Source organism: Homarus americanus, unplaced genomic scaffold (assembly GCF_018991925.1).
Source record: "Homarus americanus isolate GMGI-L3 unplaced genomic scaffold, GMGI_Hamer_2.0 scaffold39675, whole genome shotgun sequence".
Taxonomy (NCBI): Eukaryota; Metazoa; Arthropoda; class Malacostraca; order Decapoda; family Nephropidae; genus Homarus; species Homarus americanus.
In genome coordinates this window covers 10,160,092-10,182,439 of record NW_024736071.1, presented here as the reverse complement: position 1 = coordinate 10,182,439, position 22,348 = coordinate 10,160,092, and the positions used below count along the sequence as shown (strand labels likewise).

At 44.7% G+C, this 22,348-nt stretch overlaps 1 protein-coding gene across 1 annotated transcript in view; it reads right to left on the bottom strand.

Annotated features, from left to right (window-relative positions):
• Window positions 1–7,425: 7,425 nt before the first annotated feature.
• Window positions 7,426–22,348, bottom strand: part of LOC121871784 — a 35,731-nt gene continuing 20,808 nt past the window's right edge. Inside the window, exons 4-6 of the mRNA XM_042374263.1 lie at window positions 18,064–18,187; window positions 8,860–8,971; window positions 7,426–7,824 (exon numbers count right to left, since the gene is read on the bottom strand). Of these exons, the coding sequence (XP_042230197.1) occupies window positions 7,683–7,824; window positions 8,860–8,971; window positions 18,064–18,187 (378 nt within the window). The 3' untranslated portion in view covers window positions 7,426–7,682. The remainder of the gene's footprint in view (window positions 7,825–8,859; window positions 8,972–18,063; window positions 18,188–22,348) is intronic.

Genomic DNA, 22,348 nt, shown 5'->3' with positions numbered 1-22,348 from the left:
AGATAGTGACCACTGAAGGGAAGGCTACTCTGAACATGGAGAATTTAAGTGAAGAGAGCAACCATGGCTGGCGTCAGTGGATACATCTGACAAGTGGGGGAGTATGATGCAGACAAGGAGAACTTCACATCGGAGGTGATGCTCAGAAGAAGAAAGTCCTTGAAGAGAAAAGGAAAGCAATCTTTTTGACAGAGGTAGGAGCTAATGTTTATTCTACTCTGGTCAATCTGCTTGTTCCAGACAAACCAAAAGACTTCTCACTGATTCAGATTACCAAGATTCTGAATCAACAATTTGATCCTGCTCCACTTGAGATCGTTGAAAGTTACAAATTTGGCACAAGAAGTTATCCATTCACTGTAACTTTGGACAGTTCTTGAACCGAGCTCTAAGAGACAGGTTTGTGATAGGTCTGAATTATGAAAAAAATACAATATAAGTTAATGAACACCACTAACTTAACTTTTTAAAAAGCATGTCAAATAGCTACAAGCATGGAATTAGCAGAGAAAAACACCAGACAATGTGTTCCCAATGCCGGTAGTGAAACAGTTGGCAGTAGTGGCTCAGTGTGTAAAGTAACTGGAGCTAAAAGAAAGAGTTATGCCACAAAACAAGGAACATATGCTGATTTGAAATGTAAGAGATGCCGAGGGAAACATGAAAGCTTTCAGTGTAAGTTAACAAATTCAAGATGTTACAATTGTCAGCGTATTGGATATATTGCTCCTGAATGTGAGAAAGAAATTACAGCCCCTGCCAGAAGTGATAAAGGTAGAGTATATGTCGTTGAAAGTGATTAGAAGGAAATGAAAAACAGTATTCATGAGAGTGCCCATGTGTTTACTATTTACACCAGTCATGAAAAGAAAGTTAAACATAGGTATAATGTGGACTTGTGCATTAATGACACAACTGTAACTATGGAAGTGGATACTGTATGTATATTCTGTATGCTGTATTCATATTATGTATGTATTTTATGTATGTGCTCCATTTATGTACTATTTATTCAGCCTAGCTAGTAGCGTGTGGCAATATATTTAAGATGTCCCACATGCCTAATTAATGTGCCTGGCGACGTATGGAAGCTGTTAATGTATCACTTGCCATACGTCGTCTATAGAGCAGTTGACCAGCAGACAGGTTGAAGAGTGCTACTTCCCTTGTGTACATATCTCTTATCCAGTAAATCGAACCTACAAATTATACAGGTGTTTGTGTTCGCTCCTGTATATAGAACTTATTACCCAGAACACGAACAGATACTGCAGCTGATTTCTCCATAATGAGTAGAGATATGTATGAGAAGCCACATGCTGAGTCTTACGCCCGGCGTTTCTTGTTGTTCTTATGTACCACGTGCCTAACACATTCGTGATTATACAGGCCTAAACACATTCTATCTTTGGTAAGAAGTAACATAATATATAACATATGGTACAAACTAGAAGTCATGGAAGACGAAATATATACTCAACTAAAAACCTAAAAGCCTTCTCTATAACCCTCAAGAGCCAGAACTACTGTACTGTAGTGGATCTCTCCCCTACAACTGCGTATCCGCATTCCAATGCGACAGTATCCTACCAACCAGCCAGCTGCTCACGGGGTGGTCACCACCTGCTACGTCTACCCTAGCAATGGAGTCAAGAAACCAGCGAGTACCCACGGGCTTACTTCCGGCTGCTGTGTATATAAGCTCTATCTCTCCATTGAGATTTATTCTACCCTGAACACGCAACACCTCCTCCAAGCAAGCTCCTCGCTGTCCAGCTCTCATTCAACCTGGAGGCCAGCAACATGCAACATCTCCTCTAACGAAGCTCCTGCACAGATACCTCCTCAAGCACGCTACTCACTGAACGTGTCTCTTGAGCAATCTTAACACCACACGGCATCTCCAGCACCAGAATGTCTTGTATATAATATATTTTATATAAGAAAACCACCACCTAGAGTTTCCATCAATCCCATCCTGAGTGCTAGACAACATAACATCACCAAACCCTACAGTACACTAAACAAAAAACAAATAACACATCCTTATCTACACCTCCTTTTGACCAACACTAACAAGCACCCAAGAACCAGATCCTTTATACACCACATCATAAATAACTTCTTAACGCCAGTCACGCCTTATTTCCAATCATAATATTAAAAATAAGAGATGAGTGTTCTACTAGTTACAAAAGGACCTAGTAGACCTCTCCAACTAACACAATAACAAATATCTCCTTGCTAGCTAACTTAGCCCCCCCCCCTCTCCCCTTTGAGCTCGGGTGACCTCTTGGTGCGGCCATCACCACAGCCAATCAAATCGTCTCAGCTAGGTGGATAGCCCACTTGCTCTTATTTTTTATTACCTACTTTACTTCCAGTTTTATAACTTTCTTTCTATCTTTCCTCTTCTCTCCCTTCCCATGGCAAACCATTGCCATTTTATCTCCATTATCATCATCATCAGGGGTAGTTAGTTGCTCGCCCCTGTTCCTAGTATAAATACTAATAAGCTTAGCAGAACAACTGAAGGCAATTGTTGTGAAAGTATTGTGGAATTGTTGTGATTAATATAAAGTGAGAAGACTAAGGAATCGTAAACTGGTAGTGTGCTGACTATATATTTGAAGTGCGGAGTTAAACTGTGAAGGAATATCCCATTCGGCACTCAGATTTTGGTGGTTTGTTGTTGGGTTGTTTATCCGCCCATCGTCGAGCTGCTCTTTGAAAGCATGTTCTACCCCTTGATCTTCCAGTCGCTTTGTGTTAAAACCACTTTGGAGGCTTGTTATCTTCACCGTTTTTGGGAGACGTGAAGGGAGAGTTTAGCTCTGATGAGCCGATGACATGTGTCACAGAGGTCTGAGCCATATATGTCTCTGGTAATGAGGACATCTCTGCGATCTGTTTCTCTGACAATGATGTAGTCAATGAGATGCCAATGTTTGGATCGTGGGTGTTCCCAAGAACCTTAGAACTTGTCGGCCTGCCTAAACAAGGTGTTGGTGATAATGAGGTTGTTGTTCAGCACACTTGATGAGGAGAAATAGACTGCTGGTATTACACTTGCCCACTCCGTTTCTCCCTATGGTTCCCTGCCAGAAGTCAGCTGCTAACTCTGGCATTGAAGTCACCTAGGAGCACAACCTTATCTTCTCTGGGATAGAGATTATCACTCGGTCAAGTTCGATGTAAAAAGCTTCCTTGATGTCATCCTCTACATCGAAGTGTCATGAAAACTGTGAGGGCAAACTTTTTCGGAGTGAGAGTTGTGAACTCTTGGAAGAATCTGCCAGAAAGTGTTGTGACGGCACATAAGATAAGCTCTTTCAATACCAGACTTGACCAACACTGCAGCAGGTTCAGGTACATTCAGGAGCTGGTACATGCCCAGGACTTGCCAACAGTGTGTAAGGCCGGGCATCCATTTGACCGTGATCTGTATCCGCATCCGTGTCAATGAAAAATCGAGTATATGAGAAAAGGTTGAGAAGCATCCATTGATCATTTCCGTGTCCGTGTCCACATCCGCGAGGAATTCGTGTAGAGCGATTTTTCACGGACACGTACGGAACACGGAAGCTGTTGTGGGGGCTACGTGACCTTTCTTAAACTCGCGAGACCTATTTTATAATTAGTTTACCACAGTATCCACCATGCCCAAAAGCAAGGACTCCAGTAGACTGAACAACCAAGAAGTTTGTGAGGCCTTGGTAAAACTGGTCAGACAAAACCCGGGCAGTTTACCTTCTATTGCTGTGACTTTCTGGGAAAAAAGCACACCTCACATACGTAGTTTTCACGGATATATGGATGTTTACCTCACGGATATACTGACAAGGATACGGATGCGGACACGGACCACGGACAAATGGATGCCCGGCCCAACAGAGACTTTTACTTACTTTTACTTTTATCCTCTTCGCCACTGATCGGCTCTTTAGCCGCTTGGGCGATCGGTCACGTCTCTGTTACTTTTCTTTTTCTTTTATCCTCTTCACCAAATGATCGGCTCGTTAGCAGCTTGAGCGATCGGTCACGTCTCTGCTACGCACTGTTGGCAAGTACTGGGCATGCACCGTCTCCTGAATGTACCTGAACCTGCTTCAGTGTTGGTCAAATCTGGTCTTGAAAGAGCTCACACTCGGTGCCGTCACAACACTTTCTGGTAGATTCTTCCAAGAGTTCACAACTCGCACTCCGAAAAAGTTTGTCCTCACAGTTTTCTGGACTTGCGGCTTCGTGACCGATCGCCCAAGCGGCTAACGAGCCGATCAGTGGTGAAGAGGATAAAAGAAAAAAGAATGAGTTGCTCGATAACCCAAACAGGCATCTCAGTTAGCCTATGCAGGATGGATTGGTGAATGGCAAAGCCAACTCCATAAATGAGGTTTCTCTCCGCAGCAGGCTTACCCTTCCAAAAGAAGGTATAGCCGGACCCCCGTTCTGTGAGTCGACCCTCGTCTGGGAGCCGGGACTAACTAATGGCTACTATGTCGATGTTATACATAGACAGCTCTTTTGCCAAAAAGGCGGTTCTTCTTTCAGGATGCTCATTTGTGCCAGTATCCAGATGGGACTTGACATTCCATGCAGTGACCATACGAGGTTGCATAGTTTGTTTTTGTTTTAGATTGTTAGGATGCTTTTTACTGCATTTGGATGATCTTCTTGGGTGCGGTTGCCTAGTCAAGTGAGTTTTTAGGCAGGCTATGTTTAGGGCACCCTTTCTCGCCCCCTCCCCTTGTGGGGTGAGCAGAATGATGTTTGGTAACTTGTTTCATTCATCCACTACTCTATTTCCAAACCAATGTTTACCTATATCGCGCTAAATCTAAATTTGTCTAATTTAAAGCCATTGTTACGAGTTCGCTCCTGGTTGGATAGTTTGGGTACTTTTGTTATATCACCTTCGTTAGCCCTGACTCCCAATTATACACCTCTATCATATCACCCCTCACTCTACGTCTCTCGAGGGAGTGCAAATTAAGATGCTTTAACCTGTCTCTATACTCAGGGTTCCTGATGCCCGGGATTATTCTTGATTCTATACCCATTCTGTAATACGGTGACCAGAATTGAACTGAGTAATCCAAGTGAGGTCTCACAAGCGCAAGATATAGTTTTAGGATAACCTCTCTAGTGTTGTAACTAACACTCCTTTGTATGAACCCAAGTACTTTATTAGCCTTGCTTCGAGCAAATACACATTGTTTATTTGGCTAAAGATTCCTACTTATCATTACTCCTAAATATTTCTCACATTTGGATTTCTCTATAACATCGTTGTTCATCTGATATCTGGTTTCTCTGTTTACATCTCCTAGACTAAGTACCTTACAGTACATTTGTCCACATTGAATTCATCTGCCATTTTTCAGACCATTCGAAAAATTTGTTTAGATCTTCCTGTAGTTTTGCGGATTCCTCGTCAGATTTAATTATACGGCCTATTTTAGTGTCATCAGCAAATTCACTTATGTTGCTGTCTATGCCGATATCTATGTCGTTTATGTACAGAATAAATAATAATGGTCCAAGTACTGAGCCTTGGGGTACTCCACTAGTGACGTTACTCCAATCGGATTTAGTGCCGTTTATGCTCACTCGGTGTTTCCAGTCCTGTGACCACGTACTAATCCATTTTAGAATATCTCCTCCAACGCCATGAGCCTCCACTTTTCTTATTAGTCTTTCGTGTGGGACTCTGTAACCGGATTACGCTGGGTGCTGCTTTTAGACGAGTCTTACCAGACCTTGCCATCCCACTGACTCCCCAGGCACAGTGTAAACTGATCACATCACAGCCTACACCCGTGTTTATCCTCCCTAGTTGGGAAGCCTGGATTAGTCCATTTCAGCGTTCTAGCTATGTACAGCTCGTAAACACAGAGTCTCTATGTATAACCATTGAGTAATAAGATAATAATTATTTTGTAAATATCATGTAGTGTAATTTATATTGAATTAGAAGGTAATGTATTTTATTCTCGGTTTCTGAATGAAATGAAAAATTATTTTAGGTCTCTTTTCATGCAATAATTGTTACAATTCATCATGATAGTCATTAATTTGATCAACATCATTATGTATATGTACCATATAGTGGATCTTTTCATCCTCAATATAGTCAGATAAACATAGGGTAAAAACAAACACGTCCATTAAATTTTTTCACTATATAATATATATATATATATATATATATATATATATATATATATATATATATATATATATATATATATATATATATTTCATGTAGATCCACAATGAAAACGTGGATAAGATAAATCTTGATAAAATCACACGGGAAAAGGGGTGCTCCGTTGTTTCCCTTTTCCCGTGTGATTTTATCAAGATATATATATATATATATATGCAAGTAAATCACTGTAGGTGCGCGTGATCTAGGTATATGCTGATAACCACAAGGAAAGAAGAAAACACGAAGTTCCCAAGCGCTTTCGTGTAATTCACATCTTCAGGGGTGAGTACAGACTAGAGAGAGTAATACAAATCAAGGTGTATATATACAGAGGAGGATGAGACCAGGTCCACAATGGTCAGGTATTAGGTAATGACCCTACTAATCTTTAAATAGCACACAACGGTTGGTGGTCAGGTCAGATGGTCAAGTGACCCGGCCTTCTCACCTGATCACAAATCTTCTTAATTACAAAATTGTCCAGCTTGTACATGCCGTTACTCAAATTCATGTTGAATGCTTCGGTATGTTTAATAAGACTAGATTCTATGATGTTCCTACTATCAATTGAATTACATGGTAATATTGAGGAGGCATTATCCCAGTCAATGCAATGCTTGTTATCCCTCAAATGAACAAACAGAGCATTGGATTCCTGGCCTGTCCTAACACTGTATTTGTGTTGTTTAATTCTAGTTGCAAGATCTTTACCTGTCTGGCCTAAGTAAAACATATTACATTCCTTGCAAGGAACTTTATAAATGCAACCAATTGTGTTGTTGGGGAGTTCTTGATTAACATTTGTTTAACAGTGCATGAGTTCTTTCCTTTGTGCATATATATATATATATATATATATATATATATATATATATATATATATATATATATATATATATATATATATATATATATATATATATATATATATATATATATATATATATATATGCGCGCAGATGTGTGTGTGTGTGTGGGGTAATGTTGTTACAGGGTAGACTACTAGAAGTTGGATCTTCCCGCCAGTTCGCCTCTTCCTACAAACCAACTACTGACGATGACAATTTTGCAATAATCAAATCTAGGTGTGTCACACACACACACACACACACACAAATATATATATATATATATATATATATATATATATATATATATATATATATATATATATATATATATATATATATATATATATATATATATATATATATATATATAGGAATTGCCTCTTTATAGCTGGCTTCGTCAGACTTTGTTAAATATGGTCAAAGTGAACCTTAAATAATCTACATTCTATAATTCCTCGTTTGCTTGAAGCCCAGTCACTGACGTGCGTGACCTTTTCTCTGTTTGAGTGTATCCTATTAAATGCTATTCATGTTTGGCGACTCCACAATTCTCCAGGCGTCTGACGGTCCTGGCGGGGCTGGAACCTTTCCCAGACGGTGCTCTCTACGTCCAGGGTTCTTCAAGCCAACACAGAGGTCACTGGGGCCGTGAGGGCATCACAGCCCTCGTGCTGGATCAGGGTCATAGCTTGACTGGTCCTTCGTACTTGGAAATGGTCGAGGACGACCCTCACGTCATCCTCGGGAATGCTGGGGACTGTTCTGGAGATGTGGAGATTATTGTTAGTGCGGTAACACTACAGACTGATAGTCATACGATAATTCATTTCTATGTCGTCTACTTCCATTATGTCTATTGTGCTCTCAGAATGGCTACTATTCCCATGGTGTCTACTCTGCACACAAAGTAGTAATACACCATAAAGGACAAGATTATAAATAAAATAAATGAAAAGCTTAAATCATAACTAAACAGAACATAACTACTAAAGAACAGTGTTCCTTACTTTATAATACCTTGTGTCTCTGACCCAGATGGAAGATACTGTCACTTGTATGTAATGTGTATATATATACCATTATTGTATATAAATTCAATATTATTGTATATGCTTACTATTACCGTATATTGTATACGGTATGTATACTATTGCTGGATATTGTGCATGTATACTATTATTCTATATTGTGTATTTTAAGCGCGCTCATGTCGATAAATAATGCAATACACATATACGAAGATTTAGAAAAAAAGTTAAGACTGACCTACCATGGGTGTGGGAACTTTGACCAAGCCATCCCAAGTCAACAATAACGTCAGAGTTCACTCTAGGGATGAGCAGGTCAGGATTGTGTCGACTTGTTTAAGAAAGTTTGAACACACTTTGCATTATGGGGTTATCTCTGTCTATTTGTCTTTCTCTCTGTTTTTTAGTATAGTCGATTACTATTGCAATGCTAACTAAAATAATTAACCAATTATGATAACTACTACTTCAACTAGTGCTATCGATGGTAATTGCAGATTACGGTTACCCCCATGTCTGGACAGTCGACAGTTAATGAATAGATAAATAGGGAATGGAGAAACTGGGCATAAACTGCTTTTATTGCTTTTGTTTCTCTATAATGATGCACACAACCTACTTTGCCGCATTCATGATATGACTGATGTGACTCATGGCGATTCAGGAAATACCTGTTTCCAGTATTGGTATATTTTCCTGTGGTAAATTAATGCTATGCTTGATTTGAATTATCTTCGTAGCTTCAACACACACACACACACATACATACCTGGCCAGGACGGTGATGAGGGGCACGGGTGCCCATAAAATCGGGTTACACTGCACCAGTAACAGTTTGTCGCCATTTACACCCACGTCCACACGTCCTCTATACAGCAATCCTGTGGGAACAAGTGACACTTACCCAATAGCATAAATACCATTTCATGATATCAGTGAAGGCGCTACTGGTCTTGGAATCAACCAACCAGACGGAGCGTGCACCCTCACTGAAGTATAGAGTTAAATATTTGGAATTCCTCCACAAGAATGGTTATTGTATAGATATGTACATACCAAGATATGTGAACACGCCTGACGCCAAGACTCTGTTACCATTCATTGTACCATTTATTCACATGTCTGTATTACTACATATTATTATAGCATGTCTGATATCTATGCTTATGTCTAATGCCTATGTTCATTTACTATGTCCCGATGTACTATGTCTGTACCGCGCTAGTCGAGTAATTAGAAGACCTCATTTATTGTCCTAGTAATGTCTAGCAACTCTCCTTGCCTAGCTAGCTAATTTCCCTCAGATCGGCTTCGGCCTGCCTACGACGAGGAGTTCCTTGTGCTGGCTCCTGTTCCTGTACCGGTTGGCTATCACGCCAAGTCTTGTACCACTTGTTGAATATATCTACTGCTCGTGCCCTGGAGTTTCAAGAACCTTGTCTAGGATTACATCCACTACATGGCGCAGTTTGAGTAGCTCCAACATGACAGTTTACAAGCCTCAAGAGCCGGCCCCGTCTGTTTCCCGCCCAGAAGATATACTCCACAGTGCCCCTGGATTTAAAGTGCTTTGTGACCTTGTGAAGTGCCCTAAGTGAAGTGCAGTGCCTTTTATGTCTCTTTGCTATGTTTCTGCGGCCCTACAGGTAGCAGACACGCCTTCAGCCCAGTTTCCAAGACAGCACTTCCGGCATACCTCCTCCATCTACGCCGGCCCACAGGCCACTGCCTGCGTCCCCCTTCGACTGAGCCACCGCCGCCAGCTCGCCCGCGCGCGGAGGAATACAGGGACCAGCACCGCCAGCCGCCAGCCGCCTCCTCTCACTTCACAAATATTACAGTCAGTACTCTTTTACTTGCCCGCCAGTTCCTGCACTTAAGCAAGTCCATTTTCGAAAACATAGCACTTCACCTTATTCTCCTTGTCTTTCCCATCGCAACCATACCAAACACGAGATGTCTGACCACGACGATTTGCCGGGAAATTTAGATGAGGATTATGAGGTAGACGAAGCCTCACAGACCCCCCCACCCCCCCTCACGCCTCACACGCCGGGCGCGCCAAATTCAAAGGATGGGAGCCAGGATATACGTCGGTTAATCCACTTCCTACAAGTTTCTCAAGAGAAGGAAGCCCAAAGACGTCAATTAGAGGAGGAAAAACGACGTCAAGAGGAATGGTCAAGACGTCAAGAGGAATTGTCAAGACAGTCAGAGGCATCAGCTTACCGCCTTCAACTTCAACAACAACACCAAGCTGATAACCACAAACTCCTGCGACTATTGGAATTGCTGGCAACGAGGACGACTTCACCAGCTGCCACAACCAATTCGCCAGCTTCAGCCTCTTCATCTATCCTTCAGACAACGCCCCCTCACACGTCACCTATCCCCCTTGGGTATACCTCAGTGCCCTCTCAACCACCTGCTCCAGTCTCAACTCTCGTCGACCTCTCCGTGCCTCCTCCACCGCCTGCCGTCTCGAGTAAAACCCCTGCACAGCAAGTCTTCAGTTCCCAGTCCCCCACCTCTTCAACCTGATGCAACATATCAACTATACCGTCAATGGCGACGTCGTTTCGAAGACTTTGCTGTCATGTCTGACCTCAACCGAATGCCCCCTCATAAACAACTCATCCAATTAAGATCGTGCATTTCCCTCGATGTTCAACGCCTCCTAGAGCACACGCTAGCCATCCCCCCTGACTCCCCCAGGTCAGTGACAGAGGTTTTAAACGCCTTGCAGAGTCATTTCCGTGGCCTCGGCAATGAAGCTCTGCGTCGTAGGGAACTGCTATCCTGCAAACAAGCTCCTGGGGAATCATTCTCAGACTTCTATGCACGACTTAAGGACCTAACAGCCGAGGTGGACCTATGTACAGGCGATCCTGTAACCTGTGCTGAGATCCAGCTCAAGATGATCTTGCTGATGGGTGTACGTGACGAGGACCTGCTTCAGAAACTCCTCACTCTCGACGCCGCCTCTTCCCTCACCGACTTCGTCACCTGTTGCAGGTCGTATGAGGCCACAAGAGAGGCTGCCTCAGCTATACACTCATCGCCATCTCAAGTCCACGCCGTCTCCACCTACAAGAGGAATCAACGCCAGATGCAGACGGCGTCCTCTCCACAGCCCCCGTCACAGTCACCAGTTTCTTCTCCCGAATCCTGCAGAAGCTGTCAGCGCCAGCACGGTCCAGGTAAGTGCCCTGCGGCTGATAGTACATGTCGAAACTGCGGGTTTCAAGGCCATTGGCCCCGCACACCTCGATGTCCTGCCAACAAGGTCTCATGCAACGCTTGCAACAAGCAAGGACACTTCGCCAAGTGTTGCAGGTCCACCAAGAAGCCTCCATCTCCAGGTCAAAACGTCTCTTCACAGCCCGACAGAACGTCCACACCACCGTCTCCCAAGAACAACAAAGGATGCCGACGCGTGGATGATACCTCGAGTGACAGGTCCCCCAAGCCCGTCAATGTTCGTCTGTCCTACGGTACCAACTCTTCCAACCTCCTGATGATACCTGACACGGGCGCGGACATCACGGTGATTGGACCAACACACCTGGACGCCCTCAACATTCCCAGGAGTAGCCTGTCACCCACAGCCATGAACGACGTGCTCACAGCGGACGGGTCCCCGATGTCTCCACCTTTGGGTTGCTTCAAGGCAACACTACAGCTCGGTCCCAAGTCTTGCCTTGCCACAGTCCACGTCCATGAGGGCATCCAAACCCCTCTCTTGTCATGTGGCCATTGTCAGGACTTGGCCATCGTCTCATCCGAGTTCCCAAAGCCCATCCTCGCCGTGACACACCTCAACAGGTGTGCAGAGATACCTGTTTCAGCCATGACCACACCTGCTGCCGCCCGGGAGTTCTTTTTTCGTCAGTTCAGCGACGTCCTTGTCTCCAAGCCCGACCTCCAGAAGACGCCGCTCAAGAAGATGACAGGCCCCCCGATGAGAATCCACCTCAAGCCTGGCGCGACGCCTTTCGCCATCCACACACCCAGGCCTATCCCCTTTGCCATACGGGACAAGGTGAAGGCGGAGCTCGATTCTCTGGTGCAGCAGGGGATCATCAGACACGCCGGTGAGGAGCCCTCCGAGTGGTGCCACCCTATGGTCTTGGCACCCAAGCCTGTAGGTGTTCGCATCACAGTGGACCTCACCCATCTCAACTCGCAGGTCTCCCGTCCCGCCCATCCATCGCCTACGCCCATCCAAGCAGTCCGCAGCGTCACCCCGTCTGCAAAGTTCTTTACCACGGCGGATGCACTACATGGGTACTGGCAAGTCGACCTGGCGGAAGAAGATCGCCACCTCACTACATTCATCACGCCCTACGGCCGCTTCCAACACTGCCGCGGACCCATGGGCTTCGCAGCAACGGGGGATGCGTACTGCCTCCGTGGGGATATGGCTCTGCAGGGTGTCACCAACTGCGTGAAGGTCGTAGATGACATCCTGCTCTTCGACGATGATCTCCCGGCCCACTTGAACCGAGTTCATCTGATGCTCACAAGATGTCGTGCCCATGGTATCACCCTGAACAAAGATAAATTTGTGGTCGCCGCCCCCCAAGTTAACTACTGCGGCTACAACATCTCGCCAGAGGGGATCTCAGCTGATGAGGAGAAGGTCAAGGCCATCAGGGACTTCCCTACTCCAGCGAACCTGACCGACCTTCGCTCATTCATGGGCCTGGTAAATCAGCTGGCCGACTTCTCCCCTAAAATCGCCACATCAGCCCAACCTCTACGCCCCCTCATGAGCCCCAAGCGCTCTTTCCTCTGGACTCCTGACCACGACCTAGCGTTCAGGAATGTTAAGAAGGCGTTGCTGTCACCACCAGTCCTGGCACCCTTCGACCCGTCCTTACCAGTGGTCCTCCAGACCGACGCCTCCCGTCTATACGGCCTCGGATATGCCCTCCTTCAAGACCACGGCCAGGGTAGACTGCGCTTAGTTCAGTGTGGCTCCAGGTTTTTGACGGACACGGAGACCAGATACGCCACCATCGAACTAGAGATGCTGGCAGTCGCCTGGGCTATGGCCAAGTGCCGCCTTTACCTGTTCGGCCTTGGGCATTTCACCCTCATGACGGACCATCGCCCGCTCATACCCATCCTCAATCACTACACGTTGGACGCCATCGAAAATCCTCGCCTCCAACGTCTCAAAGAGAAGACCGCCCCTTACGTCTTTACAGCTGTGTGGCGCGCCGGGAAGCTTCTGTGCATACCAGACGCCCTCTCCCGAGCCCCTGTTAGTCGCCCCACACCTGAAGATGAAGTCGACTGTACCACGGCCGCTGCTCACGTTCGGTCTTTAGTGACACACACAGCCACTTCTCTTGCTGACAAGACGACGACGACGCCCTCCATCGAAGACGATAGGACTCTCCAGGAGCTTCGCATCGCCGCCGCTCAAGACCCGGCATACGTCCAACTCCTCGACTACGTCTCCGCTGGATTCCCCACCAACCGCTACGACATTCACGCCTCCGCCCTCCCCTTCTGGAAGCTAAGGGATAGCCTCTATGCGGACGGAGAGCTGGTGTTGTACGGCCCCAGGATCGTCGTTCCCGCTGCCCTCCGCCGGCGCACCTTATCCCGCCTCCATGACAGCCACCGCGGCGTTGAAGCCACCAGGCGCAGAGCCCGTCAGACCGTCTTCTGGCCTGGTATTGACGCCGATATTAAGAGCACGGTTGAGGCCTGTGAGCCTTGCCAGCAACTCCAGCCCAGCCAGCAACAAGAGCCGTACCTGTGCAATGACCTCCCAAAGCGGCCCTTTGAGTCCGTGTCCGCCGACTTCTTTAATGTGGCCGGAAAGTCTTTCCTGGTGGTCGCCGACAGGCTCTCTGGATGGCCCGTGGTAGTTCCCTGTGGTCGGGACACCACCTCTTCCAGGGTCATCCGGATGTTTTGTTGCTTCTTCCGGGAAGTCGGAGTGCCTCTCCGCCTCCGAACCGACGGTGGGCCCCCGTTCAATAGCCACGAGTTCAAGAGCTTCGCCGAACGCTGGGGCGTCCACCACATCGTCACCTCCCCTCATTACCCGCAGGCGAATGGCCACGCCGAGGCAGCGGTAAAGTCCGTAAAATACCTCATCCTCAAGACAGCACCAATGGGAAACCTGGACTGCGAGGAGTTCGACAGGGGCCTACTGGAACTCCGTAACACCCCTACCCCTGCCGGACGCTCTCCTGCCCAGGTGTTGTATGGCCGCCCCCTTCGTACTTGTGTGCCTGCCCACCCCCAGTCCTTCTTAGATGAATGGCAGATCAAGGCGGACGAGTGTGACCGCCGTGAGGCTGCCCGGATGGCCCAAGTGACAAGCCACTATGACGCCCAAGCCCGCCCCCTTCCCAGGTTGGCCGTCGGCCAGCAAGTACGAATCCAGGACCCGACGTCACACCGCTGGGACAAGGTCGGGGTCGTCATGGGCCGTGGCGAGTCTCGTTCGTACCAAGTCCGCCTCCCCAGTGGTCGTGTGTGGTGGCGAAACAGACGCCACCTCCGCCCAGTGCCATCCTCTAGTGACGAACCTTCCTCCCCGTCCCCTGTGTCCCCTTGCCCAGACCAGGAACGAAGGTCGTCAGTTGATCCTCCCATTGTCCCTCGCCGCTCCCCCCGACTCATGGAAAAAGAGTCCGTAGCCGCTCGAGATTGCACTACGAGCGTAAAGGGGGAGGGAGGTGTATAGATATGTACATACCAAGATATGTGAACACGCCTGACGCCAAGACTCTGTTACCATTCATTGTACCATTTATTCACATGTCTGTATTACTACATATTATTATAGCATGTCTGATATCTATGCTTATGTCTAATGCCTATGTTCATTTACTATGTCCCGATGTACTATGTCTGTACCGCGCTAGTCGAGTAATTAGAAGACCTTATTTATTGTCCTAGTAATGTCTAGCAACTCTCCTTGCCTAGCTAGCTAATTTCCCTCAGATCGGCTTCGGCCTGCCTACGACGAGGAGTTCCTTGTGCTGGCTCCTGTTCCTGTACCGGTTGGCTATCACGCCAAGTCTTGTACCACTTGTTGAATATATCTACTGCTCGTGCCCTGGAGTTTCAAGAACCTTGTCTAGGATTACATCCACTACAGTTATCACTTGCTCTGAAGTTATTAAATAAAGTAGTTGTCATCACACTGCAATTCCGTAAATAGTTTTTACTTGCTGAAGATCTCGTAATAATTTGCAACTGATTTCGAAGGTCAGCCCGTCTGAGAGCTGTAGTGAATGATTCTTACCTGCTTTTTCAGAATGTTTCGATATGAAGACAAGACACGTTTGTTTATTACAAAAGTTTTTTGTGAGGCTATAAAGATTATTTTTTAAGGTGAGCCAACACCTTTCTACACCATTTGACCTTTGACTGACCGACTAACGCATTCACTGTCTCTCACGGATGACAAGTTTTTTCTCTCTATGACAGGCTGAGATCACCTCACCGATGGAGAAAAATATTATAATATTTTACTCTGGTCCAGCATTGCCCTCGTACATTCACTCTTGTTATTGATTACTTAATATCGTGTTATTAATACACTACTGCATGATATGGCCTCCTTGTCTAGCTGTCCATCCTTTCCTACATTAAAATTATCACCGTCCTTCTTAAGGGATTCTGTGCTGTACTTCCAAATTTTAACCAGACATGAAATTATTATGGCATACATGTTTATTGCAGACGCTTAACCTTGGCCTATTTCTCAAGGTCATATGGTTAGTTGATCCTAAGAATATCATCACAGTATTTCGTGAGATAAAGTGCCGAAAACAAGAGCACTTGTTTCTCAGCTCTTTCGTTTTCCAATTAACATCGATCGAAACTGGTTTACTGAATGTTTAGGCAAACCTCATAGTGATTTCTTGTCGTTTTACTTTAAATCTTATTCTAGTGAAGAATACAGTCGGGGCGATGCTTTGTACCCCATAATTTCAATTGATTTAATTTTGTTTTTATTCTTCACGTTCGTGGGATAAATAGCACGAAGCTACTATTAAAATGCAGGAAGAGGACCGATTTTTATCACAACACAGTTTGTCTTTGTGTGGTAAGTAACTTCTTTGTTGAATGCTGGCAAGTATTGTGTCAAGTAATCAAGATAAATAGACTATTAACTATTAAGAAACCTGATATATGTTAAAGCATTAGGTAAAAAAGTACGAGAGAAGATTATTTTGATGAAATTAAAAATTCATTATCCATTTTATATATTATATAATGTTGGAGGTTATATATGATATAGGAAACACTGTTGGAGGTTAAGTAGAAACCTATTTCATATTCAAAATTAGAGACCCACTCAGGAATTTTGACTAGCTGAGTGAGGAGAAAGATGTGGTGAAATAATGATAATGGTTGCCCCTCGTGTAACGAGGATGGCCGGCCCAAGGGCCACCTAGGCGTGACTTTGTTTAAGGTGTAGAAGTTGTCGCCACAACAACAACCACATCCTAAGTTAACGAGTTGCATGACTCAGTGTCAAGGAATAGTCCGAGAAGACCAGACAACTCGCCAACTGCACTGGCTAACCATTACCCCGGAACACGGTCCGCAAATCGATTAACATCCAGGTCCCCAATTACTGCTGGGTAGACAAAGGGGAATGGTGTAAAGAAACTTGCCCATAGTTTCACCCTGCATGCTGACCATTACACCACAGGTCACCATTGTGGTGAAATATTCCCCCTTCCACAACAAGCATATATCACCAACAAAAACCACTGTTGTGAGTTCAGGGGATTGAATGTTTTGAATATTGAAAGGAATGGTGAATAAGACACTAGGTTGTTATGCATGGCGTAATGCACAGTAATGCATTGGTGTTAGGGTTGGGATGTACAGTATGTATGTAAAATATTTTGAATAATTATTTATGAGCAAAACTGGTACTTGATACCTAAAAATTTTCCTAAAATGTATGCATGTAAGTTTAACTATTTTTGCAGCTTAATGTAGGAGTTGTTTTATATTAGTGCTGTTAGGATTGCAGTCCACCGGTACACAGTGTTTAGTCAGTCAACCGCTGGGCATTGCAAGTGAGTTTACGTCTGAGTTTGTCAGTGGTGGATACCCTTTCTAATATGGTTTAGTTGAGTATTATATATTCAGTGCTGCTCTATTATTATGTATTGTGTGTATAGTGCAATCAATTATTGTGTTGTAAGGTAGTTTACGGTTTATATACTGTGACACATTAGTTGTTTACTAAGGATGGCAAACCAAATGCAGTTTAACTTTGTAAGAAGTCATTGTCAAGATGTTTTGTCCTATGTTAAATATTTTCAAAGTCAGTGATCATATATATTATTTATTATCTTGATTTAATTTATCCGTTCATTATATAACCTACACATTTATTATGGTAAACTTGTTATTAAATTTTATTTAAATCTTTCGTGATGTGTATAATTCCAAACCTTCACTCCTGAACAGTTGTGATATAGTAAGAGGTTGTGATCGAAGCCATGACGCACAATTTCATCCTTATTCGTTTGTAACTTTTGCATTTAACATTGTTTGTCGTGTATTGAAGTAACATTAATTTTAAGTGATAAATATTGAGGACTAAGTTGTGCTGAATTGCCAATTTGTTTTCTTGTGCCATATGTGCCCTCATTATTATATTCATCTTTAACGTAATTCAAGTTACTTGGTTATGGCATAACAAGGTGCAAAATTGGACTTTAGAAAACGAAATGTAGAAACAACAGACGTGTTTGACAGTAAAGTGAGTTTGTAAAAGATATCAAAATGAAGTGAAGAAACGTGAGAAGTTATATTTAGAGCAAACTCGGAAGTTTTTGGAGCAGCAAAGACACCAGTATACAGTGCATACGAGATTTAATATGATTTATTGTCAGTGAGGCAGAAAATATATACAGCAAATGCAAAAAGGAAGAAGAGTACTGGGATAAGACTGAGATATCTGGCAGCTCACCGTCAAAGCCGTGCTGGATAACTTCCAAGTGATTCCCACTGACGACCACCCTGTCAGTGACACTGTAGTTCCACGCCTTTGTCGCCCAACCTGGCACCTTCCACTCTTCCTCCAGCCGCAATGTCTGTATCAAGCACGTAAAGCTTTAGTAAAACACAATTTAACGATGCTACTACTACTACTACTAATAATAATAATAACCCCCAGTACTTTTAAATAATTAATTAGCAATAGAAACACTGCAAAGTCAAGGACCAGAGTATAAAAAAATAAATACTCCAAAAAAGGTCACAAAAAGTGACAGCTCAACTTATATCATTCGGATATCCTTAAGTTGAAACACTTCCTAGACTATAATTCTCCATCACTTCTTCAAGATTATAAGCTCTTTAAAAAAAAGGTCTTAATGTGTTTCTTAAAGGCCTCCACAGAAGTCATCTGCTTCATGGATACAGGAAAAGAATCGGGCAGCAAAATAAAACATTCCCATACTGCTATAGGCTCCTCAAGGCATGAGAGATCTGTCAAAAATTAACATAGTAAATCGGAAAAAAAAATAATTAGTGAAACAATTTCACCCCACTGTAATTTTCCATAAGCTGTGAGCTGCCATGAGCTGTTCACGCGAGGGGAAATTCCTCTATCAGTAGGCCGACCTTGAGAATGTAGGGTTAGCCGGGCCTCTTTTCTTCAGAGGCAACTCTCCTCCCAGGACCAGTCCTCACTTGAAGCTCATGAGAATCGGTTGGGTGATCTAACTCAGTCAAGCTGAGCCCCCGTCCTTAACTAACACTCACAACTTACAGTGTTAATTACGGTGCATCTACTAATAGACTATGACCAATATAGTTTTACCAATAAAAGGAGAAAAGACCATTTTGGGTTTGTAACTTAACCCCTCAACTTATTAAATATATGAGCTAAATTAAAGGGAACTCTACCCAAAGCTTATATATGTTTCTTATCATTGGGTTTCGTTTTGTTTGGGGTTATATTATGTTAGTAATTTTCATTGTTCCCTTCACTTACTAGAATATTCTTTTGTTCTCTTCCAGATGCCATACTACCCTTGGTCAGTTATATGAACAGTAAAGCCTAGAAAAAGGTCGACTCCAGTCTTCTTTTGCCACAATTTATTGTTCATAACTGAAACTGAGTCATAATGGAGAAGTTCCTGAGGCCGGAACGACTGGATGCTACGCCGAACTCTCCCACCGCTTTAAAGGATTGGCGCCACTGGTTCCGGACCTTCAACACGTTCCTCACCTCCATTTCTGCTCTCGAGCCCGACAAGCTAGCCACTCTCTGCAACTTCGTCTCCCCATCTGTGTACGAATTCATAGCCAACCGTGTCTCGTACGACGCCGCCATCCAGATTCTGCAGGACTTGTACGTAAAGCCGAAGAACGAAGTGTTCGCCCATCATCTACATGCTACCAGGAGGCAACACTCGGGCGAGAGTTTGGACGAATATTTACAGGAACTTCATTAGCCCAGCAAGGACTGCAACTTCAAAGCTGTTACAGCAGAGGCGAACAGAGACGAGTATATCCGCGACGCTTTGATCAATGGTCTCTTAGAAAACAAGACTCTTGATTTGGCTACTGCGTTCGACCAGGCTCGCGCCCTCGATCTGGCTCAAAGAAACTCCGAGTTCTATCTTCGGTCTCAGGCGCCTGTGAACGCTGCCACTGTTCCTTCACCTGATAAAATCGACAGCTATGACTCTCCCCTCTTAGCTGCCACTCAACAACCGAAGTGTTTTTTCTGTGGTGGGGCACGGCATAACCGACCTCAGTGTCCTGCGTGCGATTCAGCTTGCCACAAATGCAAAAAGAAAGGCCATTTTGCGAAAGTATGCAGATCATTTCGTTATTAACCTTCTACTTCATCTTCCACTTGTGGGGTATTACACTCTCCTTCTTTGGCTACAATATCTGCGACATCCCCTGGTTGTCTCGCTCGATCTACCATGTATGTGTTTGTTAATGACGATACAACTACAGCCCTCGTTGATACAGGGAGCTAAAAATCGTTTATATCAAACCGCTATATCCAGCAGCATCTCTGAGATGTCATCCAGGGTCAGGTCACGTGTCTACGGCCTCGTCTTCCCTATCGTCGCCAGTACTAGGTCACTGTACTGTAGACATTACCCTCAAGGGTAAACTCTATCCAGTTACTTCAACAGACTGTTCTTCCCGACTTATGCAGTCACGTTATTCTTGGTCAAGATTTCATGAGCCTACATAGTGGCGTTACAATTGATTTCGGTGGGCCTAAAGAGCACCTCATCATGGAATATAATACAGCTGCTTGTAGCCTAACATTTGCTTTGGTCGATCCACCATATCACTTCTCTAATCTGACCTCCACCTGTAAACCTATTGCGACGAAGTCAAGACGATTTGGTCAAGCGGGCAGGGTTTTCATCTAAGGTGAAGTCGATAAGGTGTTGTCGGAAGGAATAATCGAACCCAGCACGTCACCGTGGAGGGCGCAAGTCCTCATCACTACTATTGAGCGGCAGAAAGAGCGGCTTGTTGTCGACTACAGCCAAACCATCAACAGGTACACCCAGCTGGATGCTTATCCCTTGCCTCGGTTAGACGACTTGGTGACTAACCTATCTCGTTACAAGATATTCAACACTCGAACTAAAGATTGCGTGCCATTCACTGCCTTTGAGGCGGACGGTAAATTGTACCAGTTCTGTAGGGTCCCATTCGGAGTGACGAACGGCGTGGCTTGTTTCCAACGAACCATCGATGAATTCATACGTAGAAACGAACTGCTGGGAACTTTCGCGTACATTGACACCACCATCGCCGGTTCGTCTCAACAGGAGCACGATAAAAATCTGTCCAGATTTCTTAAGGCAGCAAAGAAGTCAAAATTCACCCTCAATGAAAATAAATCCGTCTTCTCAGCAACGTCGATTGATTTGCTGGGCTACACCATATCGCAAGGCACTCTCAAGTCAGACACAGATCGCTTGCGTCCTCTGAAGGAATTATCACATTTGAAAGACTTACCTGCTCTACGACGCATGATAGGACTCTTTTCATACTACTCTCAGTGGATCTCGCACTTTTCCGATAAGGTCAGACCTTTGGTCAAGGCTCAGACATTCCCTTTCCAAGGGGAAGCAGAATCCGCCTTCGAAAATCTTAAAAAAGGAACTAGCAAGTGCGGTAGTCAGCTCGATTGACGAGACGATTCTATTCGTAGTAGAAACTGACGATTCCGACTCTTCTATCGCTGCTTCCCTGAACCAAGCCGGTAGACCAGTTGCATTCTTCTCGAGAACACTCTCAGACAGTGAGTTGGTTGGGGCAGGAGGTGTAGCGATGCCCGGTGTTTCCACACTTGGAGCACACATCCCCCTGAGCCTTGCACTTGGTGGTGGCGTGTTCGTAACGCTGGCATTTATAGCAGAAGGGCTTCACTGGCATGGCACGGTTGAGACGTTTTGAGTAACGTTTCATGGTGTCCTACAAGGGCAGTTGTTTCTGACAGCTTTTTCAGACAGCAGAGTTGTCCCTTGAGAAGTTCGCTGATTTCTTCTGAGTCCATAAATGCTATTTCAGGGTGGGAGATCACTCTCAGCTTCAAGTTGTCCCCCTGGTGGACAATCCTTTCCACTTGTATGCCGTTGATGTCGACGAATTGTGTCAGTTGAAGGAATTGGCCATATTCAGCGAAGGTGATTTTTAAGGTCACCGTTCACCTTGATGATTCCCTCGATCTCTTCAGAGTTAAAAAACTCTTTAAGGACGAGGAAGTTGAGTAGTTTTGGCCAGGTTTCTTCAACCGGGCGCTAACGGCTCACCTTGACGTCTTCGTAGAACACCATGGCTGTGGAGTATTCAACTTCCAACGCCGATCAGCCCGTGGTAGTTCGATGCCAACCTGGCTCTCCTCTCGTGAACCAGTCTTGCTACAAAGACACGTCAGGAATAGACCACTGGTATACACTGTAAACAGAAGTGGTCCCAAAACTTATCCCTGTGGGACTCCAAACTGCAAAGGGATCGGGTCTGGAATGGTTTCGCCAACACTCACACATCGAGATTGCTCTGACAAATAAGACTCAAGCAGTGAGAGAGCATTCTCATGACACTAAAAGACCAAAGATCTTGAAACAACAGATATGATCTACTGTGTCAAAAGCTGCAGACAGATCCAGAAAGACCAGGAGGGAAGACTTTCCTGTGCAAATGTTTATTACCAAATCGTTATGACTCTAACATAAGGCAGTTTCAGTTCAATGATGCTTTCTATA